General features: G+C 38.0%; 5 protein-coding genes across 8 annotated transcripts; 3 read left to right on the top strand and 2 right to left on the bottom strand.

Annotated features, from left to right (window-relative positions):
* Positions 1-1,097: 1,097 nt before the first annotated feature.
* On the bottom strand, positions 1,098-2,924 carry ATL3 (RING/U-box superfamily protein). The gene has a single exon (XM_068480688.2). The coding sequence runs from the start codon at positions 2,461-2,463 to the stop codon at positions 1,519-1,521; it is 945 nt and encodes a 314-aa protein (XP_068336789.2). The 5' UTR covers positions 2,464-2,924; the 3' UTR covers positions 1,098-1,518.
* A 5,793-nt stretch (positions 2,925-8,717) lies between these two features.
* LOC137739910 (uncharacterized) lies at positions 8,718-13,091 on the top strand. 2 transcript variants are annotated; one of them, XM_068479656.2, is made up of 7 exons: positions 8,718-9,033; positions 9,727-10,161; positions 10,253-10,305; positions 10,810-10,847; positions 10,996-11,314; positions 11,530-11,843; positions 11,972-13,091. In XM_068479656.2, exons 1-7 carry the CDS (start codon positions 9,021-9,023, stop codon positions 12,777-12,779), a joined length of 1,980 nt encoding a protein of 659 aa, XP_068335757.2. In that variant the 5' UTR covers positions 8,718-9,020; the 3' UTR covers positions 12,780-13,091. The 2 variants fall into 2 exon arrangements, with proteins under 2 accessions (XP_068335757.2, XP_068335758.2); XM_068479657.2 differs by having other exon boundaries at positions 8,785-9,033; positions 9,730-10,161.
* LOC148694241 (uncharacterized) lies at positions 11,356-14,648 on the bottom strand. 3 transcript variants are annotated; one of them, XR_015966747.1, is made up of 3 exons: positions 14,343-14,641; positions 11,735-13,534; positions 11,356-11,644 (listed from the first exon to the last, which is right to left on the bottom strand). XR_015966747.1 is itself a non-coding variant. In XM_088700257.1 (3 exons), exons 1-3 carry the CDS (start codon positions 14,523-14,525, stop codon positions 13,388-13,390), a joined length of 411 nt encoding a protein of 136 aa, XP_088556383.1. In that variant the 5' UTR covers positions 14,526-14,648; the 3' UTR covers positions 13,264-13,387. The 3 variants fall into 3 exon arrangements, 2 of the variants coding, with proteins under 2 accessions (XP_088556383.1, XP_088556384.1); XM_088700257.1 differs by lacking the exon at positions 11,356-11,644 and adding an exon at positions 13,616-13,696 and having other exon boundaries at positions 13,264-13,534; positions 14,343-14,648; XM_088700258.1 differs by lacking the exon at positions 11,356-11,644 and adding an exon at positions 13,643-13,696 and having other exon boundaries at positions 13,264-13,534; positions 14,343-14,648.
* Positions 14,649-18,027: 3,379 nt separating this feature from the next.
* On the top strand, positions 18,028-20,937 carry LOC137739962 (O-fucosyltransferase 36). The gene is made up of 3 exons (XM_068479720.2): positions 18,028-19,700; positions 20,219-20,468; positions 20,589-20,937. The coding sequence occupies exons 1-3, from the start codon at positions 18,367-18,369 to the stop codon at positions 20,763-20,765; spliced, it is 1,761 nt and encodes a 586-aa protein (XP_068335821.2). The 5' UTR covers positions 18,028-18,366; the 3' UTR covers positions 20,766-20,937.
* A 1,037-nt stretch (positions 20,938-21,974) lies between these two features.
* On the top strand, positions 21,975-25,452 carry LOC137740329 (uncharacterized). The gene is made up of 9 exons (XM_068480189.2): positions 21,975-22,173; positions 22,581-22,832; positions 22,939-23,003; positions 23,111-23,209; positions 23,724-23,771; positions 23,971-24,040; positions 24,193-24,264; positions 24,469-24,594; positions 25,174-25,452. Exons 2-9 carry the CDS (start codon positions 22,611-22,613, stop codon positions 25,315-25,317), a joined length of 846 nt encoding a protein of 281 aa, XP_068336290.2. The 5' UTR covers positions 21,975-22,173; positions 22,581-22,610; the 3' UTR covers positions 25,318-25,452.
* The last annotated feature ends 68 nt before the right edge of the window (positions 25,453-25,520 follow it).

Genomic DNA, 25,520 nt, shown 5'->3' with positions numbered 1-25,520 from the left:
GTTTTGCTCTCGCACCTTGTGCTTATCTCTCGCCTCATGTCATGTGTCATTTGAGGTCAGGAGAGAGATAGGCACAAGGGAATAGGCACCCGGTGACAAATAAGTTTCTCTCGCTCTGGACTACATTTTTTATGTTCTATTTCACTCAATCTTCAACTGCGTCCTCATAATTTATATGCAGGGAAGCCAAATTATAGTTAAAAGAAAAAGTTAGTACTACACTTTCCCAGGAAAGCTTCATGTATTCTGCTTCTGCTAAAAGAGATGGAATGGCTGAGATCATTCAACTTGCCTTTATGTGACAGAGACATTTTATGGCAATTGAGGACTGTTAATATATCTGAAATGATGCTTACTTCATACATGTGCAGCTGTTTATAATTTGGGAGAAGCTTTCTGAGAGATCCTCATTATCCCAAAAACTGGGGAGAAATGGTATGGTCATTGCGGCTTGGTTGTATATCTTCTTACATGATGGGGAGATGGGCACAAAGAGATATCACTAGGGAGAGATATGAGCGGTTACAAGACCGATTCTCTCCCAACAACCATTTAATTTGATTTATCACGTGACAAGTGAGAGAGACACAAGAGAATATACAAACAGTTACTCTCTCCAAAAACGTATTCCTCTTGCCGTTCTGACATTTTTTTTTATCTCAGAAACTGATAGAATAATAACACAAAATGTTGTTTAAAGATCAAAGAAGCCTCAATAGTGATTTTTCCATATTATTTTTAGCTGCTTACACACCTCTGGTTAATTTGGTTAATTGGTTCCGTTTGATTTATTCAATTTGATGACCTTAAATAAAGAGGGGTGCGATGATAAAATACTGTGTGAAAATCACTTCCAGCAAAGGCAGAAGACATAGCCACCAACATCCAACATAGACAAGAGAGATGATTGCGCATATTGGATGCTCACTAATCTGGAACAACATTTATGGAGTCAACAGAGAAATTTCCTCTTCACAAATGAGAGACTTTCACACCTTCAAAACAACGCGGGAGAAAGTCAAAACACATGACATTATTCTCGGTGGCACCAATTGTAGGTAAGTCCTTTCCCTTGGGAATAACCAAACAAGAAAAAGTTAAAAAACTTCAATTACCATTTCATTTCCTTTCTTCTTCATAGAATCATAGGTTAACCAAAAAAAAGGGTTTAAGGCATCAAACCCATAATTAAGAAAACTGAGCCTACATTTAGCTTACAAAATATACATTCATTTCAAACAATTTGTTTGAATTTTGTTTCAAAGTAAAGAGATACATAAATATATTACAACTTTCTTGACATCTCAAGATCCATCTCTTCAAGAATAAAAGAACAATTTACCAAATTAAAATCCCCATAGACAATGCTTATATTGTCATCTCCATAAGAACCCTAATCCAAAATTCTCAGGGATGCAAAACATTGCACATCTATCAGATCCTCCTCAAACAACAATTTTTCATCACCAAAATTAATCTTCCCTTACCAAATTATGTGCAAACATTCTAGCTTTTTTTCTAACTCTGTCCTCCTCCTCTCTCTCCTTGTTCAACATCCACAGAACCAGGACTGCAGATACTAATCCTCCTATCCCTGCTCAACAACCTCTTCAGTGACCTCAACCGTGTCGGCACCGGAGACTTCAAGTCCTCTCCGGCGAACCTGTTACTGGAAGGCGAAGGCGAAGGCGAAGCCGAAACAAATGGAGTCTCGCTTGGTATATCAATGACCAACATCCCATCGCGCCTATTACTTGCAGATGACAAAGATGAAGAAGGTGGGCAAACGGGTTGTGATGAAGGGCCTTCTTCCTCCAAACCCGAACCGGGTCCGGAGCTCACCTGGGTTTGGTTCCCCCAAAACAACACATTTGTTGGGAAATTCGGAGTCTCAACCGAAATCTCAGATACCAAGTTCTCAGCTGGTGATATTATCTGATCACTTACATTCTCTTCCAATGCAGAAGTACTGGAATCAGCAGAGCTCCCAGGAGCAACAGGGTTTCTACAGAGCGGACATGTGGAGTGAGACTGAAACCACATATCGATACAATCAACATGGAATCCATGGCTGCATTTCGGAAGCAGCCTTGCTTTCTCGCCATTGACGAGCTCAGAGAGACAAACCGCGCATTCGAGACCGTCTTTTAAGTCATCGGAAGGAAACACTACTACTGGCAAGGATCTGAGGACTAAAGGGTCGAGCCCTCGTCGCATCGTGGCAACTGAGTCCTGCCCGGGAGCGAAAACGAATCGCCGCCGCCGCCGCCGTGACTGACCGGGAACCGAGGAGGTGAGGTCATCGTTTGCCCGCCACAAGTAATATTTGGCGTAGAGGTGGAGGCAGAGGACGAAGACGACTACCAGGAAGAGGACGAGCACGGCGATCATCATGATTTTTCCGGTGAGTTGTACGGCGCTCGAGTCGTCGAGTGTTCGACGGAAAGTGGAGGAGTCTCCCATTGTTGCTGTTGTTCGAAGTAAAGGTGAGAGCTTTACCTGAAAAATCCAAAAAATGGAAGAAGGGTATTGAGATTTTGAGGAAATTAGGAGAACCCAAATGAGAAATGCTTGTGTTTTGCTTGGAAATCAATTTTTCTGGATGAATTAGAGGCATAAATATATATGTGGAGAGAGAGAGAGAAAGAGAGAGAGAGAGAGAGAGAGAGAGAGAGGCAGGTGAAGTAGGAAGAAAGTTGGATTTGTTCTTTGGGAGGACTAGGAAGGGAGAAAAATCTTTGTCCTGAAGCTTGAGAAAGAGAAAGGGACGTAAGTGCACAGAGAGAGAGAGAGATAGAGAGAGAGAGTTGTATTTGTAATTTGCACCTCTACTTTTTAGGTTATAGGAGGAGTCAAAAGACACGACATTTTTGTGGTGGAGGGAGAGAAAATCAAAATATGGTGGAAGAAGACGGCAATCTACTAATTGGGTCCAAATACGCGGGCAGAAGGTAGAATTATAAACAAAGGACTTCGAGTTCAAAGTTCAAACCCCACCTCTCAACTCAATGTCCATTTCTCAGTGCTTTCCACCTCTTTGACCCCAATTCTGGCATTTTATCACTTTTGAGACTTCATTTTTTCACTTTCAGGTTAAAATATATAATTCCTGATTTCCTTGTACTCATTTTCAAAGTCATTTTTACCTGTTACAGTCCTTTTTATCAAGATAGGATTTTCATATAACAGGAATTTTACCTGTTACAGTCCTTTTTAATAAGATAGAATTTTCATACAACAGGAATATCGTCACAATGACATTTCAATGTTACATAAGTTTCTTCTTTAATTACTATTAGAAAACTTGGTTCTAATATCACACTCCTCGAGTTTTTTAGCAGTAATGAATTAACATGATGTCAGATTTGTAGTTGAGCACTTTCTTTGCATTCACGACGAGTATTGACTTTTTAGATTATACACTAAGACGACATCCATGACATTGAAGTTTAAGTTTTTATCTCATGAGTAAGTAGCAGTTATAATTAACTTGACCACTTAAGCTTGTGCTTGTAGATTTGAATTTGATGAAGAACATTTGAGAAGTAAAATAGGCCAATGCTACAAAAGTGGCTAAGTTGGTGGTTAGTGTAAATTTAACGTCCAAAGCAGCATTTGAACCGCAATGTTCAACTTTGGTGGTTTACGTTTGTTAGTTCAACACCACCTTATTGGAATGAAGAACTTGATATGACATTATTTAATAGCAACTAGCAAGAGAGAAGAAAATACAATACAAAACGAGTTCAGCGTGTCAGTATCCCGAACAATTATAGATCGCCAAATAAAAATGTTAATCTTCGAGACGATATTATAACGCGCTTAAAGTATACATAAAGTATACACTACACCAGTACATTTTCGATTCAAATGTCAACACGTGTCTATTTTTTGAATTATTACATTATCGGGAAAAATACAGGTGTGGGGTCTTCTCCACACGATTTGTGTTATGTTCTGTTTTCAAGCACTGTTCTAGGTCTTAAAGCAAATCTCAAAGCAACTAATTACACCTAAACCCTAATCTCTAATCCGGAAAGTTAGCTGATTCCCAGCTGCTTTTGATGTCGGAATCAAATATTTTTCTACTTTGTACCCTCTTTTTCCTCTTTCGTTGTAGGTTATGCTTTTGTTTAAGATGAGTAGTGAGCGATGATCTCTTCTAACATTAAAAAGAAAAATACCGTTAAATTAAATAACTAATTTGTCGTCCTAAGTGGTGTTTAAGTACGAGATAAAAGAGCAGACTCGCATTGTTCTTGGGTAAGTTGCAGGATGCAGTTGAGCTTGTCATGACTGGTATAATATGTGCTCCATTTGTTTATAAAAGTTTGTCAGTACATTATGCACTCGTGCATGTAACAAAGTGATGTGAACTCCCAGATGGAATCCCTGCACTGATCTGAACCGTCAACAAAAAATTTTGGGTACAGTTAAGTTTTTCTATATAAAATTCCTCTCATTAGTTCTAACAGATTTTTTTTTTTACTAGATGCAGTATGAATCATATGGCCGAGCGGCCTTGATTCTTGGTGGTAGTTATGATTTAGGGTTTTGATTGTTTTCGGCTATGTGAGCTCGAATACGAGTTATGCTAGATTTTAGTACTGGATATGATAAAAAAAACTCTTTTTTTTCTCCTTTTACACATTTTATTTAATCATGTCTGTTTATTCTCATCTGATTTATTCAATCTAATGACTAGAAATAAGAAAGGCATGTGTAAGACTACATAAGAGGTGCGAAAATCGGCTACCTTTTACTATTATAGGTTGTTGTTTTTACGATTACATTGAGATCTGTATCTTTCTTTGATGTAATTTTTAACTACTTAGAGCTATAATCTTGGTATCAAAAACTCAACAGAGGAAGCAATATTATATTTTATGAGCTCTCCTCCAATTTAGGTCCTGCAATTTTCCATGATTTTGGGCTTTAATTTAACATTTAGAATATAATAATGATGAACACTTGAGCAAGAAATAAATGGGATGGACATAATAATTGAATTGAAATGATTTTTGTTGCTCAGTAGTTATAGCCATTCATGTCATCCATTGGTAAAAGCAGAAACACACACAGAAATGAGTACCAAATTTTATAACTTTGTTTACAAATTTATAACTTATCTAAAAGGTTTCCGGCCTTTTAGCTAAAATGATCCTTAAAACTTGACATAACTCATCGCTTTACTAATCCTTGATAATGAAAATTAATAAAAGTGGTTCTTGAATTTGTCCACCGTAAATCATTTTGGTCTTTCGTGAAAAGTCTGTCAATATCTTTTTATCAATTGTCACGCGAACAACTACGTAACCACATTTTAAGGGTATTTTCGTCAAACCAACTTCTCTACTTAATGAGGATATTGACAGATTTTTCAAGACATGACCACAATAATTTACAATGGACAAACTTAGGTAACACTCCTACTGATCTTCATTATCAAAGAACAAAATGAAGAGTTATATTAATATCAGAAACTATTTTGGTTAAAAAGTTAAAGATTACTGAAGAAAGTTGCAGGTACGAAAGAGGCCGTGCCAGTTTGACACCGGGCCGCAAGGCTTTATTTGATAGCTTGAGGGCCATAGCTTTACATATTACTGAAAAGGATAAAAGGAAAATGGGGATCATTTGATAAATATAAAAGAAAAAGGAGGGGCGATGAAGTGAACAAGGGTTGAGATCAATGCACTTTAAAACAAGTTTGATTTAACGTTGTTTGGTAGAGATCAAACTTTACCCCTAGTTTAGATGTATATTGAATGATTCATAAAATGTAAGATAACAAATTTCAGTTGTTTTCACTTTCAAGTTTTTGTTTCATATACGTTCTTGTTTTCACTTTTATGTTTTCACTTTTAAGTTTTTGTTTCATACATGTTCTTGTTTTCACTTTTAAGTTTTTGTTTCATATACGTTCTTTCCGCCTTTAAAACTAAAAACAAAAAACAAAATAGCTATCAAACGGACGCTCCAACTTTACCGCTCCCTACACTTTAAAGATAGGGATATCATATTTTTTCCCCATGCAGCAACCAGATCTCCTTGTTGACTTATGTGTCTGTCTTGTTAGAGAAAGAGTTGTGTAAATTTTAATTGGGGTGTACCGAGTAATGTCTTAGGAACTTTTTCACCAGCAGGAAATGTGAAGAAATAGATTTACCCCTATGTAAAACATATGCTTTGGAATGTCTGCATAATCTCAGAGTTCACAAATAGTTTGTAAGAAACCATACACGCCATGGTTAAACTTGGCTAGTGAATTTAATTAACACTTTTTAAGCTCCCTGCTGTTATTCGTACGCGAGTGCATAAAAAATTAGAAAATAATCAGTTCGGAGTGCATATGGATAAAGAACGCACTATCTATGATCATCAAGCTTTCTTTATCGTTGATGGCTTTGAGAGAGGAAGTTTAATTTGGAACAGCATTTGTGCTCAGGAATGTTGAAGTTGACTAGTAAGCAGATTAAGCAACAAGGAGGACCTGTTAGGGTTTTGACTTCTGGGAATTGGAAGGAGGAGGCTTGAAGATTCCAGGAGGGGCTGCGGCTTGGGAAACTAATCAGATGGTCAATGATTCAAAGTTATAACTTAAATTAATCAAAATAATGAATGCGTGAAGCTTCAATTTGTTGGAAGAATATAGAATGCATGCGTGTAATCAAAATAAAATGAAGAACCCATGAAGGCGGCTAAGCAAACCGACCAAGTCAAACATATATATTTGAGTCACGTTTATAATACAATACAATACGATACGATGCAATACAATACATTTCTAATTAAGTGATGTACTTGTGAATCACACGATCATGATTAGGAAGAGGTTGAAATCTCTCTGTGAGTTTTCCTAGTCTCTAGAAGAATGAACTGTTATGGCTAACCCACCAGTTAGTCTTTTTTTTTTTTAAGACAAAAAAAAGTGGTATGCTTGTATTAATGTATTCCATTAAAAAAAATGAAATTTTAACGAAACATTTCCGGTACTATTCACCTTTAATGAAAAACCACATTTTTACCTTACCCTGATGTCATTCACTACACCATTATTTATTCTTTTTCATTAAAACTGAAGTTTTTTTTTAACTTTTCGTTAGTTTTCCTTTAAAAATGGGAGATTTGTTGCCTAAAACATTCATGTGATAGAAAAGCTAGACAAGTTGAAAAGAATATTGGTGGGAGGTCAATATCAAATACAACAACTACAACAATCTCAAGTCAAAAGTCAAAAATTCATTTCTAAAGACTAGTTTAACAACTACAATGCAAGATGTTGCTTTCTTTGGTTTAAGATTGTATTCATGAATTCGACATCGCATCTTATTATTTGCTTGGACAAAAATATTACTAATTTAAGCAAATGATAATATGCTATGGCGAATTTGTGATTATTTTCTCTTCCCATGGGCAAGATGAACCACATACGTCATTTTGACTGTTTGCCTTTTGCTTCTTACCTTGCCCTTGCCTCTTTAGAGTGTTTTATCGTATATAGGGTACAGGGGTACCCATACTCAAGGAGAACATTAAAAAGAAAACTAATGGAAAATGCTTGAAAACTTTGAGTTTTAATGATAAGGATAAAATAAAAGGTAAAATGAATAGTAACAGAATTGACTTTTTAGTGTAAAAATGTGGTTTTTCGTTAAAATGAACAGTACCGGAAGCTTTTCATTAAAGTTACCAACATTAAAAGAATGGTAGTAAAATTATGTGTGTGGATAACACTACTCTAAAAAAAACTGGGCAATTTTGTGTGTATCAATAAAAGGGTGGGGGCAACTGCATACATTGGCCCTAATGCGGCATTGCCAATAATTACGTACGTTCATTCATTAATAATAATTCTAAATTACACCCCATGAAGTATAACTTAGGTGAGTTGGTAACACAAAATCGACATGTCACGTGGTGTTACAGTTACGTACGTTAATTTTTTCAGTAGTTCAACTATTACAAATAAAGTGGGAAGCAACGTAATTCCATGCTAACCATATTTGGGATACTATTCTAACAATTCAGCCAATCCAGAATCCTCTTTGGTTCAAACTAATAATTGAGCAAAACTTATCACTTTAGGAGGCCTAAATTGAAAATTTGGCAATTCTATGAGGTGATAACATTATGACATTTTTGTCGATTTACTTTCTGATCTTGTATAGAGCTGTCAATTTTCCATCTAAACTTTAATTTTAGCTTATTACCTCTTAAACTTATGTAAATGGCCCCTTATTGTTAGATTTTAAAGATTTCCATCCATGGCAACTGTATGAGGACAAAAAGGTATTTTTATTTTAGGTAAATTGGGCGTAAAGCCAATACTTTGCAGCTACTAATTGGACTCTCATAGCTAATTCAAATAGACAATGTACAGAGTAAACTAGCAGAAGAGGAAGAAGAAAAAGCAACCTGCTATCCACATTAGTAATAATAATTTAATGCCCTCAAACATTTGCCATTTGACCAAAATGAATAGAAAATAGGGTGGAAAATTCTAAAATTTAAAGTCATCGGAAAATTGACTAATTGTAAAAATTCAAATAGATAATTGACTAAAATAAAAATTCAAGAAGGAAATTTGCAATTCCTTACAAGTTCGGGAGAAATTAACAAATCCTCAAACATTGTCAATGAACATAAAAGCCCACTTTCGTATAAAATTACAAACCCCACATAAAAATATCGGAACCCAGAAGCCTAGAGGCCTCAGGGAAATCTCCATATCAAAAAATATCAAAGTGGGCTGCATTTAAGTTTGAAACCCAATCGTTATCCATCTCTGTTGCCACCGTTATCAGAGTGGTATCTTTGCGTGCGTCTCTGTGTGGCTCTCGCAGTGGCAGAGTCTGTTTCTCCTTCCCAAAACCCCACCTCACTTTTCTGCTTCTGATTTTATGATTTTCGGGATTTCTGCTTTTCTGGTTCGGTAGGTTCTTCCTGAAATGCTGGCTGTGCTGTCCGTCTCTGCTGAACTGTTGCTGCTGAGTTTGGAATTGGCTGGATGAGCTTCCATGCCTTCACTTGGTAATCAAATTTAATCTCTTTTTTCTTTTTGTGTTTTTTCTTTTTTTCTTTTTTTCTTTTTTTTTTTAGTATGTTTTAAGTAGTTTTAGAAAACCCATTGTTTTAAATTCAAGGACCTCCATACAACTTTTTCAATATGTGTGTGTGTTGGGTGTTCAATTGTCAAAGGACTGAACTTCATGCATAGACTTGGTAATATGTGGACTTTAGTTTCATGAGTTGCCCAACAACCCTTTGGCCTCGTTTGGTGTCAGTGATTGGATTTGATTCGATTGCTCACTGGATTGAGTGTATGTCGAATGAAGAAATGGATGACAATTTTCAAATTTTGTCCAAGTAGAAGGTAGAAGATACTTTATTTTCTGTCAGAAATGGTAGAAGATGGAGTAGTAATGAAGGAATCTAATCCCTTCCAATGCCCAGATGAATGGTTGGATAAGGAGCGACAAGTTTCCTCCACGTCTAATCCAATCCATCTTTTACCTTCTACTTCGAAAAAGTTTGGAACTTGACATCTTTTCTTCCTTCAACATATGTCTATCATCCAATCCTGGACACCAAACAAGGCTTTCATTAAAGAATTTGGACTTATGTGTGTGTATAAAAAATGTCGAATTGTTGAAGGAATGATCCTCTTGGTGATAATTGTTGTTGAAGCTTTGAGGATATCTCATATATGCCTGTACCTTTCAGCAGAGATTGCTGCTGCACAGCCTGCCTTCCAAAATCATCTCGGTACACTCAGGGCTCAAACCCCTGTTTATGGTAATGTAATTTCAAGTCCATTCACCTTTGGAAATGACAAGAAACTGTCATCTGCTTGGACACTCTCTCATATATCTATAAAATTGAACTTCAACTTGGGGCGCATTAACGTCCCAAAGGGTAGTCTCCGGATCATGGCAGTTGCTACTCTTGAATCCAGAAGTTTGGTTCAGAATGAGAATGCAAACATGGGTTACGATGGTTCAGAGCTGGGCAGGGAGTCCAGTCGCTGCGCAGGTCAGCTCGAGCCTTCCAGTGATGATTCCGAAGAACTGGATGATAGGGAGAAGTTAAGGCGATTGAGGATTTCTAATGCTAATAAAGGGAGCACGCCATGGAACAAAGGCCGAAAGCACAGTCCTGGTACTGATATGCCTATCCAGTCTGCCTTTTGCTTTACCTATCTGTATCCATTTTGCTTACCGTACACTAAATATTAGTACAAATATTGCAGAAACCCTTCAGCTGATCAAAGAGAGAACAAGGCTTGCAATGCAGAATCCTAAGGTGATGTCATGTAAGAAGAATTTGCATGTTCTCATAGAATGATCTTAATGCCTGTAGAATAACATTTACATTAGAGCAGCTAGAGCTACATTCGAAACTTCGGCATTGTCTTCAGTCAGTTCATTATGAAATGACGAAGATGCATCTCTTGAGCTTCTTCCTAATTCGGATCTATTTACCGCTGATCTTAGTTTTTCGTTGTAATGGAAATAATAGTGCTAAGTAGTTGAATCTGATAACTCTTCCCCAAGTACATAAATATCTTGCAGCTCTTCTGCTTTCAAATGGGCAGGTTAGCTGGTCTGTGTCCAAACTAATTGTCTTGTTAACTGAAGGATCACCTTGCTAATGCTTGACCGGGTACCTAATTTAAAGCATATACTCGTAAATTTGTATCCAATCGAAAGGGTAAGTCATTGGCGTATTGCCAACAATGTTTGGTTTATGAGGATGCACAGGTTTTGTGTTTTTATGAGATGGAGGTAACAATATTTGGCTATGCAGGTCAAAATGAAGTTGGTGAACCTTGGACATGCTCAAAGGTGGGTATTGCATTGTTCTGTTTATAAGGACTTAAGTACTGTTTCCGGATAGCCTTTTTTCTACTTGGTTTTCAGCGTTCTACATACTAAACCAGAAGCCTGAGATTATAAGTTTCAGTTACATATTTTCTTTTCATTGACCATGTAGTGAAGAGACAAGAGTTAAAATCGGGCTTGGAGTGCGAATCGGGTGGCAAAAACGGCGTGAGAAACTATCATTGCAGGAAAATTGCTGCTATGACTGGCAGAACTTAATTGCTGAAGCCTCTAGACAAGGATACGACGGTGAAGAGGAACTGCAATGGGATATCTACAAGATCTTAGATGAAAAGCTTACAGAGGAGTATATAGAGAGGGTTGAGCAAAGGAAAATTATGCGTAGGCCAAAAGGAAGCAAGAGAGCACCCAAGTCTCTTGAGCAAAGAAGGAAGATTTCACAAGCAATCTCTGCAAAATGGAACGACCCTGTAAGTGCAAATATGGTAATCTTGGAGAGGTCTTATCGTTATTAATCAAATCATCGGCTTTGGTTCCGATAGAGTTTTCATCGCTATATAAATTGTGTTCAATGGTGTACATAAGTGCCTAAATGACCTATGTTATTACATGTTTAGTAAGAGTAGTATGAACCTGAGCCTTGTTTTCTTTAAGCTGTATTTTCCTCATGTAATTCGTGCATCAGAATTATCGCGACCGTGTTTGCTCTGCCTTGGCCAAATATTATGATGCATCATATGGACCCGAAAGAAAGCCAACGAAGAAGCCAAGTGGTAGTACAGAGTCCGCGAGAAGGGTACCTGCAAAGAAAAAGGTTAGTGAGAAAAACAGTTTCTCTAGTGGCGAGATTAAAATCCAAAAGCAACGACTGAGGTTGAGAAGTAACGCACCCATGTACAAGGATCCTCTCGCGAGTTCTAAGATGGAGATGATAAAGAATATCAGAGCACAAAGAGCAGCTGCTGAAACCGAAAAAACTGAAGCCGTAGAAAGAGCTAGGTAAGCTTATTTTGTGTACTGATTGGTTTGAAAACTCTATGCACTCCTTGCATGGAATTCACTAGCCTGCAAAATCATATCTCCCCTTGTTTGGTTGCGGTTTCATCAGTTGTGGTGGTACTTTGCAGGTTATTGATTGCGGAAGCTGAGAAGGCAGCTATGGCCCTTGAGGTTGCTGCAACAAAGAGCGCTGTTGCTCGAGCTTCCCTCGTTGAAACCCGACAGCTTATAGCTGAGGCAATTCAGTTCATTGAATCTGTTGAGACGGCAAAGATTTCTTCGTTCGAGAATGAAGACCCTTCAGTTGCATCAAATGAAGCGATTACTCAGGACGAAAAGGAAGCACATACTGGGGTTGAGGAACTGACAGAAGTAGACAGTGGAAGGGCAAATGGCATCCGAGCTTTGTCCTCCCATGAGAATGAAGACCCCATATTTGCATCATATGAAATGATTACTGAGGGTGAGGAAGAACCATGGACCACGGTTGCAGGTCAGACTGAAGCGGGTAATGTAAAGACAAATGGCACGAAAACCTTATCGAGTACAAACGAGGACTCCAGCTTTGGCAACTTCACATCGGAGTATATGGTAGATGCCGAAGAGGACCTTTCCCCATTGCAGGATATGCTTAACGTTCTCGAGGACCCTGCCCCGTTGGAGGATATGCTCAATAGTGAAGAGGACCTTCCCCGACTGAGCACCAGTGGCTATGGTTTGTCTCTTTTCGGTTTTGAGGAGCCAATAAAGCAATCGGATGTGAGAAATGAACCCAACCAGTTAGAACCAAATGGGGACGGTGTGTGCAGCAAGAACCTTCAACTAAATGGGACGGAAGTTCAATGCAAAGAAGAGGAAACGCCTTGCAAACCAGTGACTGGCGCTACTAAAAAGTGGATTCGCGGGAGGCTTGTTGAAGTAGGAGAAGAAGCTTAATGCTAAGAAAGGAAACAGAACAAACTATACTGCAGCTGTTCTCCCTCAAGATTCTCAAGTATTGAGATGAAGTCTTTGGTCATATCGGCTTCCACCAAACAGCAGTTGCTGTGTTCATCTGTCGAGTCGTCAAATCTGGCTACCGCTGTTCTCACATAGAGCTAATACTTACTCGTCGACGATGATTGTTATATATGATACTGAAAGAAGTACTGTATTAGAGTTTCTAGGGGGCTTCTCTCTCAATTCTCAGTACCAATATACTGAAAGTAAATTAGTTTTACCAAATAGTGAATGGCCCCAATTTTTCAACACTCAGATTGTGAGCACGAAATACAATTGGATTGGAAAGGCTAGGTTAACGCTAGCCTCTCCAATCCAAGTGATCATCATCCAATCATTCTAATCCTACCTCCTAAATTCCTAATCCTATCCAATTCCTCATCATACGTCTTAATCCAATCCGAGTCGCCAAACATAATCATAGACAGCAAGCTCTTTTCTTTGGCGCATTATGTTGGATCATAAATTGTGCAAACACACAAATAAAAGCACAAGTAAATTACAACAAAAAACACAAATGGTTTATGATTGTGATGGAAGATTAACTAACTAGAAGCAGTAGTCTCAGGAGGGCAGGTGTCACCTTCGGAGCGGCTGCGGTTGATTTTGGAGTCGACGGCCTTCTCCACCTCCTGCCTCTTTTCTTCTTTCTCCTCTTTCCCTTTCTCTATCACCTTCTCTACTTCTTCCTCCTACACAATCACAAACAGAGACCCCCATCAGACATCAAACATCAAAGACTGGGGATTCTCAAAACATTTGAAGCTTTTCACCTTCTCAGCTATGATAGAGGTGCATACATATGCTGTTATGACCATCAAAACCTTCATGTCATGGCTCATGCTATAAAATACCTGTAAACATATGAGGATATGAAGGATTGTTGAAAGATTGTTGAAAGATTTGAGAGTCAAAAGAATCTTGGATGTGATTATAAGGAGTCGAGCTACGTATTGTCGCACTGCTAATTGATTTTGGGATGGAACTTACAACTTTCCAAACTTCACTTGTTTTTGAGATGAAAACTCAAACTTTCTAAACTTCAATTTTTCAGATGAAAACTCCAACTTTCTGAACTTTCTCTAAGAGTTGACTAACCTATATGTGAAGGCCAACTACGAACTTCACGTCACTCAATTTGTTGACGTATTAACCTTAAAATTACCAACACAATAATAAGTGTGAAAATATGAAGGCTTGTCCGCATTAAAAGTTAACCTTAAGGACTTATAAGGTCATCTCCAACAAAGGACTATAGGCCATATTTAGCCCGAATTTGTGCCAAATTTATCTCCAACCAAGGTCCAAAAAGAATCTAAATTAAATATGGGCTAAATTTGCCAAGGGCAAGGTACATATAGCAAGCCCTCAAGCGGTCAAGAAAACAAACAATGAAAAAGAAATTATGTGCAGGAAGTCGGCTCATTACTAAAGAACAATCATGTGCATTAAAAAACGGTTGCCCGTTAGATTAGGAACAAGAAACGTAGCATAACGTACATCAACAACACGAGGGATGGGCAGCCTATGTCCATGAACGGCGGCGCGGTTGGGCGCTTTGGCTGTCATAAAACGCAACGGCAGCAGCTCCGCCGTGTTTGGCCAACCTTTTGCGGTAGTGCTAGTAATGCCTCCGGCTCTTGACCACCATCCAAACACTAGCCTTCCCTGGTGCTGCTTCATTGTTTTCTACAAAAATCCTTTGCTTTGCTAATGCTAGGTGGTCTTCCTTCCTTTTTCTCAACTATTCATTCTTCTGGTAGAAACTGGAAATCTAAGAAACCATGAGTCATGAACAAATGGGAGCATTTGACACATGTCATTCACCTTGGCCGCCACATTTCCTCTAGTGAAACGTGTCACACTGTTTGAAATTATTGAAACGCGGAGCAAATGCTGGAACTCGCTATTTCCTGCTATCCAGAATTTCTTTTACGTCAATACAAAAGTGTTGGAGGATATTTTAAGGAAATATCTCAAAATGAGATAATTTTTTAATATTAAAATAAATAAGATAAATCAGCCATACATAAAATTAAAATTACTAAAATATCTATATATAAATGAATTATTTTATCTCATTTTCTGAATTTTCTCTCTACTCTCCCTTTCCCTTCCTCTCTCTCTTCTCTCACTTTCTCCCTCACGCAATATCTCTCCCCTTCTTACTGTGCAGACATGGTGTATTGTCAGCCCGACCAACACCATCCAAATCAAAGCCACCACCAATTTCATCTCGTCCTCGTGAGTCCAAAACACCTAGCCTTGTCACGAATCTCATCCTCGATCTTTGGGATCGAAACTCAAGTAGGTCGCGAGTTTTCCGGCCATTTTTCGGCAAAACTGCAAACAACCGAGGCTCGAGACCACCACCACTGGACTCGCATCGATGGTGGGAACAAAGCCTAGTCATTAAATGTTGGTGTTTTGTTGGATGAATTTTTTAGGATTTGCTCACTGTTTGTACTTGACATTCACATAATATGCTCACAAATATAAGCCAAGCCAATAATCCAAATCTCATTGCTCTCTTTTCAAAATCAGAAAAATGACATCAACACCTGTGATGTCACCACCATATACATTATATGCGCACCACTTGCTCATGATATGTACAATACATGCACATGATATGCACAAAACTGGAAATCAAGTAACGAGCTGTTTTTCGCATTAATAAGAAACTTTAACGACAACCTATTGGTATAATGGATACAATTAAAACACAATTGTTATGTATATAAGGTTACAATGGTAGTTTGAAAAGTCTTGTTACGTACATCAAGGTTGTGGTCATGCTTGCTACCACTTTACCGTGCACATAGAAAACATGATACTCGTTGTCATTATTTCATGGACACACATGATCCTTAACGTCCTCTAAGCTTTTTCTTAATTTATTTTTTCGCCGAGGCCAACTAGGTTGTGGTCATGCTTGCTAAATTTCAGGGCACAACATACATGCATCATAACTAGTGAGCATTCCTGCTTCTCATTTAAGATGTAGCCATGCACATCATATGCACACCACATGCACATTACGGAAAAAATTTCACAAATTTCACAAATTATTTTTTGCTTAGTTCATATCTATGAGCAAACATATGCATGTCATGTGCATGTCGTGTACATGTCATGTACATATAGTGTATAAGCAAGCTTAATACGAAGAGAGCGAACGAGTATGTGAAACAATTTCGTCCATATCCTTCGCTCTTCCTTTTTTCCACTCTAATTTCTCTCTTTTCCCTCAAATTTATCTCTCCTCCAAAAGGCAACTAACCTTTAATATGTTTTTTCATTTAATTGCAGCAAAAGCCAAACCTTATTTTAGTGCTTGTAAATTTGGATCAAGAGAGGGAACGGAGGGAGGGAGAAGACAGAAGAAATGAAAACCCACATATAAATCAGAGAAAAGATAAAAAAAAAATATATATATATCAAAATTGAAGTATTTAGGTCTCCTCCAAGAAACACCAAACCAATCACTTCAACTCCAAAAATCCATCAATCAAAAAGCAAAATTAAGCAAACCCAGTTCACAAAACCAACAAATGAAAAGGTAAAAATCAAAGAAGATGGGTGGGATAGAGAGAGCTCTTGTGCATATTCGAAATGTAGAGCGAGAAGAGAGAGAGAGAGAGCTTGGATGAAGAAGATGGGTGAGTTAGGGTTCTTCGAATTGGAATTGGGCGAGAGAGCTCTCTCATCTATGTTTCTCTCTCTACAAAATGAGAAATGAAGTATGAAATTTTTGGATAACTCATTTATATGGGAGGACAATTTGATCATTTCAAGGTGTAGGAAAAATCCTATTTCTGTCTAATTTTTGTGAATGCCGTGTGCATATGCTGTCTGCATATTTGAAATGTTCTATTTCTGTCACAAGATTAAGAAATTGTCTCATTTTGGGGTACTTCCCTACTTTTTAAGATGATCAATAATAATTATTGTTGTAAATTGCATTCAAAAAAGTGTGGGGATAGTTGGAATTGCATGCGTATGAAACACTCCTTTATTATAAACGCATGAATTTCTTTTATTAGAAATTTAGAATTCAAGTGATTTTTAGAGAGGCAATTGAAAGTATTTTTTGAAGAATTACCTGATATGTGTTCCTTAAACGTTTCCCTATTAAAATGCGTTTTTATTGAGAATTTATTTCATATTGATGAGGAAGAAATTTTGCACATACTTATATAAGTTGAGTTACTCTTCATATTGTCAATTGATTTTATGATGGAATCTCAACTTCTTCAGAGCAAGTTGCCTCACGTGTGAAGCCCAATAGACACGTGTGCTCTATGACACTCCGTTTATGTTGTCCACATGTTATGCTTGAAAATTTGTCACATAAGAGGGAGCATGTTGAGAACAAATATCACATTGATGAGAGAATAGACCTTACATATGCTTTTAGAGGTTAGAGCATCTCCAAAAAAGTTACCAAAACTTTGTTTTTAAACGTGTCCTATGCTAACTCATTTGACACTTTTATGCTACTTTAAAATGGGGTCACTCCAATCCACTCTTCAACTAACTCTTTCACTTTAAAATATCAACATCTTTTTTTTTTTTTTTTTTTGTCAAACGATAGATTTTGTTATATTAGATGTTAGATTAGTCACCAACTCAGTTTGAACCCAAGCTGTTATGCAAGAACTCAACATTTTTCCACAACTATGATAAATGGTCACTTGCTTAAATATTATTAATATCTTAACTTCATCTTATCTTTTGAAGCCTAAATTTTATTTTTAAACTCTTTACTAAACAATACTTTCGAATAAATATATTTATATATATATATATATATATATATATATATATATATATATATTGCTAGCAAATAAGATATCTATTGCAAAACTCAATTTGTTAATTTAAAAAAGTAGCAACTTACCTTGTATATTTACAAAATCGTTGTTAATTCTTTAATTTAGGAATTGGGTTACCTTCTTTGGACATGACATAACAAATTATTATCTTTAGTTTGCGACCCAATTACTATCTTTCTTGGACATGCACATGCTTCAGTTACTCCTCATATTACGCATTAGTTTTACATTGAAATCTCTAGCTCTTTTTTTTCTTTTTTTTAACCTCTTTTAAAAGTAATTTCACATATTCTCCTACCAATTTCTTTTTGCAAATAAACATTCCCCTACCAAACTACCACCAAATCACACACAAATAGTGGGCTGGTTGAATGGGCTTTAGACAAACCAACATCAACCTCCTTAGTGGGCCGGTAAGTTGTCACTTTCGTCCACCGACACTCTCCATCGACAGCTCCACCCCACATTCCTCCACCACTGGGCCTCCGGCTTCCCCCTCTCCTCCGCGTTTCACTCACTCCACCAATTTCCTCCCACATCCCAGTCCCTCCCTCATCCGATAGTCTCACACACAGAGCTCAAAACGCCAACAAGAAAGCGCTTTTTCCAACCGCCAGTCCAACTGTCACACCGCCACAGACATTCCACATTGCCGCTTCCCCGAAAAGCCAAAAGCACCTCCCAAAATGAACAGACTATCCTCGTCGTCCGAGGACGACGACGATCGCCAAAACCTAATCGACCAAAACGACAGAAAGCTCCCCACCCCTCGATCAACCGCCGCCGCCGCCGCTTTCCACATCGCCGACGACTACGACGACATCGACAGCAACAGCAACAATCGCAGCTACAACCACCACCAATTACGACGCCGCTTCACGTCCCTCAAGCTCGGCGACCTCTTCAACAAGCGATCCTTCGTCGTCCTCGCCATCTTCGTCCCTACCTTCGTCATCATCCTCTTCTTCGTTACCGACATAAAAGCCCTCCTCTTCACCGCCGGAAACTTCTCCTCCTCCCCCTACGACTCCGCCTCCGGTAAGCTCCGGGAGTCTGAGCTCCGCGCCCTCTACTTGCTTAAGCAGCAGCAGGTAAGCCTCTTCAATCTCTGGAAACAAACACTCCCCAATCCCACTAATTCTACTAATTCCACTTCCAATCACTCCGATTCCGCCCAAATCCCGCTCCTCGACGATCTCAAATCCGCCGTCCTCCGTCAGATTTCAATCAACAGAGACATCCAGCAAGTCCTCCTATCTCCCCACCGCACCGGAAACTCCACAGAGCCGGATTTCCGGGATTTCGAAGATTTTGAAAACCCGAGTCTCGGCGATCGCTGTCGAGTTGTGGACCAACAATTCTCCCAGAGAAGAACGATTGAATGGAAACCCAATTCCAACAAGTATCTTTTCGCCATTTGCGTTTCCGGCCAAATGTCGAACCATTTGATCTGCTTGGAGAAGCACATGTTCTTCGCCGCATTGCTGAACCGGGTCCTGGTGATTCCCAGCCACAAAGTGGATTACCAGTTCAGCAGGGTGCTGGACATTGAGCACATTAACAAATGCTTGGGCAGAACGGTTGTGGTTACATTTGAAGAATTGGCTGAGAAGAAGAAGAATCACATCCACATTGATAAGTTTATTTGCTATTTTGCGCATCCGACTCCTTGCTATGTCGACAATGACCATGTGAAGAAGCTGAAGGGAGCTGGGGTCTCGATGAATAAGCTCGAGTCGGCTTGGGTTGAAGACGTGAAGAAGCCAACCAAGAGGACTGTGCAAGATGTACAGTCGAAATTTTCGAGCAATGATGATGTTATTGCAATTGGGGATGTTTTCTTTGCTGATTTGGAGCAGGAGTGGGTGATGCAGCCTGGAGGTCCTCTTGCTCACAAATGCAAGACTCTTATCGAACCGAGTAGGCTAATAATGCTTACTGCCCAGCGTTTTATTCAGACATTCCTTGGGAAGAACTTTGTAGCGCTTCATTTTCGGCGACATGGGTTTTTGAAGTTCTGGTACATTCTCTTGCACCGGATTGTTTTTCAACCATAAAATGTAGATAGAGTAGAAACTTAGGCCTCGTTTGATAGAGAGGATTGGCTTTGGTAGGACTATTCACCATATTGGAAGCATTTTAAAGGAAGAAATAGATGATAACTTCCTTATGTGTCCAGTGGTAGGATTAAGAGGGACAACTATTCTTCACGACTAACTTTCAACTTGGACAAAATAAGGAATTTGTGTCTTTAAAATACCTTTAATATAGTGAATAGTCCTACTCAAGCCAATCCTCTCTAACAAACGAGGCCTTTGAAACAGTTGGTCTTTTTGGGGAGATCGATGTGAGGGCTTTGGTTGTCACTTGTTAATTCAGAGTGTGATATCAATGCATCAGTATATAGTCCAATTACGGTGTGCTTTTCATAATCTGTGTCTTGTGAGTTGTGGTATTAAAAGATTGGGTGCACACTAGTAGAATTTTTTGTTGGGATGTATTTGTTTATTGCCTCTAAATTCCTTCCTTATTTTCCAGCAATAATAAACAGCCAAGTTGCTTTTACCCCATTCCCCAAGCTGCGGATTGCATCACTCGGGTGGCACAAAGGGCAAATGCAGCAGTCATATATCTTTCGACAGACGCGGCTGAAATTGAAACTGGTTTGTTGCAGTCACTAGTTGTGGTGAATGGAAAGACTGTACCACTTGTTAAACGGCCTGCACGAAATTCAGCTGAAAAATGGGATGCTTTATTATACAGACACGGTATCGAGGGGGATGCTCAGGTAGATTATGCTATCATTTTAACATTCTATGGTTGAATTAGGGTGCATTCTATTAGTATACAGTGTATCGCCACTGCTTAAGATCCATGTAGCTTATATGCCTTTTATCATGTTTTGTAGGTAGAAGCTATGCTGGATAAGACAATATGTGCAATGTCAAGTGTTTTCATTGGAGCATCTGGATCCACCTTCACGGAGGATATCTTGAGGCTCCGGAAGGATTGGGGATCAGCATCATTGTGTGATGAATACCTCTGCCAAGGTGAAGATCCGAACTTTATAGCAGAGAACGAATGAAGAAATAGTATATTCATTGTTTGATGATTGTTGTTATTCTTTGTGGTTAAACCTGCGTACGTCGTATGCTTTCTGATTAGTTGTAGGTTTACCCTGAAATTAATTGACATGTATATTAGTGTATGATATCGGCATCTGCATTTAGAAAATGAGATTTGTTTTGCCTACCTCATTTTCTTTCTCTTTTTGCTCAATGATAAATGAGTAGATGTATGCACACGGTGCTTGCGTATAAAGTGTTGAAACTGCGAAAATTCTACGATGCATCATTGTATTTGCATACATTGTGCTGTAGAATCCTTTGGACCGTCATATACGATGGTTTCATCTAGATCTAACCGTCCATTGATGCGAAGTCGAAAAACGCTTGAAACTGTGGGGGGTTATCAAACACACCCACTTTATTTATGTGCTAGTGTTGATATTTCTCCAGAGTATAACAGACACACTGCAATGACCAATTTGTCGAATTTTCGTCATTAACTTGGCTTAAAAGAAACTTGTGACAGCAAAAAAGATGTGATTAATTATGACATAGCAGCAGTTTCGTATCAAAATCATGGATGCCAGATCAATTTGAGATTAAACAAAATTGGAACACTCGAATTGGAATTTGGAATTGGAATTGGAATCCAAACAGCTGCCAAATTGGAAAAGAAAATAAAAGCAGGGATATTGGAGTGAGGTGGTAATTTAGTCACCAGCCAAATCCGTCACTCACCGCTCCAACCTTTGGTAAGCAAACAAAAGTATGACATGTATATTTACTTAGGATGAGAAAAGTTATAAATCAATGAAGAATATGGCTATGATTAGCATTTACTATTATTTTATGGAGATTTTTCATAAAATGACCAAAACGATTGATTGTGGACAAACTCAGAAACCAATTCTATTGATTTAAAATTTTAGGGACTAAAGTGAGGAGTTATACTAATCTTAAGAACTATTTTGGTTAAAAAGTTAATCTGAAAAATAATTCAAAAGTAAGGTTTTTCTTTTTTGGGAAGTGTTATTAACCTTTCAAAAATTTCATTATATACTTCTCTCAAGTATATTTTTGTTTTCTAATATAGAAAGTTTAGAACGTGAAATTAGATTTTTGAAGTGTTAATAACAATTTTTTTTTATTTTTTTAACGAAGTTCAAAAGTTAATTTCAACCAGAGATTTCACAGTCTATAGCGCACGTGGAAAGACGAGGAGGAGTAGAGCTGAGTCACCTTCAATTCCAATTTGCTTTTCCCTCACAATCACAAAATCTACAAACTTCACGAACACACACGCAGCCATGGCACCTCTTCTCCTCTTCCCTGTACCGTCCGTACTCTTTCCTTCACTCTCCGTGACTCGTGACTCGTGACTCGTAACTCGTGACTCAGTATTTGGTGTTCGTCACTTCCCAGCTGGTTAGTTGTTTAGCTTTTCCTTTCGTTTTTTTCTCAAAACCTTCAATCCTAAAACTCTTACATTGCAGAATTGTGTCATCGTCATCAAATATATTTATTTAATTTGTCGATCTCATTTGAAATATTTGTATTTCTGTTCCTCCACTCCGTTGATTTAGTCCGTGATTGAAACAAAATTTTGGTTAATTTTAGTTTAAAACCCTTAGGAAAATGAAGATTCAATGATTCTTCGTCTCCTTCTTGGAATATACCAATTCCATTGATTTATTTGAATCAAAAACAAAAACCCAAATCAAAGATTCAATTTTTTTATTGTTAATTAAGGAAAAAAAAAAAAAAAAAAAACCTCTTTTTGGTAATTTTTGTGTGCTGAATGATCACCAAAACAAAATCTGTATAAAAATTAGGGTTCATATTCTTTGTGGGAATTGGGAAGGATGAGAGCGAGAGTGATAGTTTTTCCAGTTAAAGGGAGGAACTGGTGCTTCAGCAGATCCATTGAGCCTCTGGTTTCAGACTCTGCATCTGCCTCTGCCTCTCAAACTCCTTCATCTCTCAAAGACCTCTGGAAAAAGTACAAGTCCAATGCCAATGACAAGGCCATTGCCAATCCTTTAGCTGCCAACGCTGAGCTCCTCATCGATTTCGTCTCTACCAAGGTCCATAGCAAAACCCGTTTTCCTATTGTTAATCTTGCTGCTTTATTTTGACTTGGGTTGTCTTGTATCTGTTTGGAAATAATGGTTTTTTATTTTCTGCAAGTAGATGAACAGAGCTTGGATCGGTCTGGAGAAGTCGCCTCAGGGAAGTTTTAAGAACAAGCTTCATGGGTAAATGAAACTACAAACTCACTCAACACATTTTGGCGGTTTCATTTCATATCACCACTCGAAGTTGTTCCTGTGTTTTTAACCTGAGCAATTTTTTAATGGTGTAGATTGGGATTGAAGTTGTTGGCTCGTGTTAAGCCGTCTGAGATTTTCCTGAAATCGATCTCTACTGAGGTCACAGGTGTTGAAGTTAAATACCCGTCCAGGTTTCTTTCTGTTGCTTTCACTTGCAAACCTGCTTTTTAAAATGGCTGTCGTTTTTAACTTCTTCCTCCACTTCTGTTGAATTTGTACAGAAAACAAAACCGATAGTCAAATATATAGAATAGCTCAGTTTGTTCATTCATTGCGATTTGGAAAGATAACAATTCAATTTTAACGGCAAATGCTACAGCCCATGATGGTCTGAAATTTTGTTTCAAGTAAAGTTGATAGAGAGGACTTAACAGAAGTTATGTGGTGCTTTCTCTATTAGATAGGCTCACGGGAATAAATACTTAGCATTTCAACTTAGAACCTATTCCCAATCACAACCCTGGAGAGTCTGGACAATGCACACCAAGTAATGTTCAATTGAAACATGTCATTGTTCTCGGTGGATGTGGAAGTGTGAACAAGAATAAACGTTTGATCTTCTAGTTTTATTTATACTTTTCTTTCTGTGATATTCTTTTTGTGTTTTAAGTTTTGGTGTGCTGATCATATGTTAGGGTTTTGCAGCTTAAATGCACGACTTGTGCGTAGGAGGCTCCGGCATATTGCCATGAGGTATTCTCTTGCCTAGATTTTGAAGAAACAGAAGTTTGTGTTTCTTTGCATGATGTAACGTTGAGCGAGTAATATGAAATTTGTGTTGAATGATAAACCTTAGGGAACATAGTCACCTAAAGCTCCTTTATGTTGTGGTACATTTGGTTCTTGTTATGAGATCAAACTTTACTGATATGAAGTTTTATCTGATTATCAGGGGATCTGTCATACACAAAAAGTATTTATATGGTTCAGTTACGTTGCTTCCTCTGACATCTGCATTTACTGTATGTATATGTTAACTCTAGTTTTCAACTCTGATTTTACTCTGAATTTGTTCAATATGTTGATCCTTTAATTCTTTTGCACTTCTCAATATACATTTCCTTTTGCCAGATCAACAAAATTCACATTCTTGATTTATTTGAAATCTATGCAGGTTTTGCCTTTGCCTAATATTCCCTTCTTCTGGTGTTTATTCCGTACTTATTCTCATTGGCGAGCCCTCAAGGTTCGTTCCATACAGTGTTTTCAAAGATGAAACTATTTGTAGTCTGATTTCTTATGTAAAATAAATTAGCAAGCGAGTTAACACTCAGCAGAAGAAATTTGTATCTACCACTTACGTCTTGGTTGTTCCATTATGTATTTGCTAATATTTCAATCTGCGATATATTAATGTTCTTTATTGTTTTTGTTTATGTTGCTGTTTTAGGGAAGCGAGAAGCTCCTTCAGCTAGTCTCAGATAGCTCTGTGACACCAAGTCACACTACTGATGGAAATGAAATTGAGCATATTGACTCTCAGCATGGAAGCAAAGAGATATTTGATTCTCCTTACGTAAGTTATTTTATGATGTTCTGCAATTAAAGACAACGGGATTGATTTTGAATGGTCTGTGACAGCAGTCCTAAAATAATTCCGTACTGGAATATATTATTGCAATTTTTTTTGTTTTATTGCATCCGTTTAAGTAAGTAGTTGTTTGTGTTAGATAAACCTAATTTCCAAAAGCGTTTATCACATTTGCACAATTGAGACTTTTTAGGGTTTCGTCTTCTGTAACCTACTTTTGTTGTGGATGACAACTTGAGCTATCTTCTGGTTTTTGATTACTTGTACGAGTCTAGTAAGTTTTACTGGTTGTTTAATCACAAAATGCTGTCAAACCATTACTTGTAAGTTTTGGTTACCCTGTCCGTACGAGATCTGATTGACACTTGGTATGTCAAATGTGAGGATACGCATGTTCAGACTCTCCCGGTCCCAGAGGCAGATGCAAGCTTTGCTTGTACATACACAAACACACCATTTTTGCAAAGGCATATAATATCACACACACTGATCCCTGTCAAACATACTGGTATTCAGTTTTCTGCCATTTTACTAATTTCTTGTTTGGTTCCTCAATGTAAATAGGTTTTGCAGCCATCGAAAGCGCTTGAGGAACTTCTTCGTTATGGAGGCGAGCGTGAGGGTCTCAAAGAATGTGCGATATTAGATATCTGCAAAACCTTCGATTTGAACACGAACGATGTTTTAAAGTACAGGGGCTCGACGTAGTTACGTTGTTGCTTTTGTTTTCCATATGAAATGCAACTGACATTCTATTGGAGAAAGTAGTTTCATCGTTTTCTTTCATCATTTGTTGAACATTTGGCCCAAGTCCGAGTAAATTTTGAATTTTGAGGATGGAAATCTTGGCTATGATTGATTTACTGGTCTTATATAATGTCAATCATTTTTTCTGGTATAAAATTTGAAAT

This window comes from Pyrus communis, chromosome 9 (genome assembly GCF_041283825.1).
Source record: "Pyrus communis isolate YQ-2024b chromosome 9, ASM4128382v1, whole genome shotgun sequence".
In the NCBI taxonomy this organism is placed as follows: Eukaryota; Viridiplantae; Streptophyta; class Magnoliopsida; order Rosales; family Rosaceae; genus Pyrus; species Pyrus communis.
This window is presented reverse-complemented; position numbering and strand designations above follow the sequence as displayed.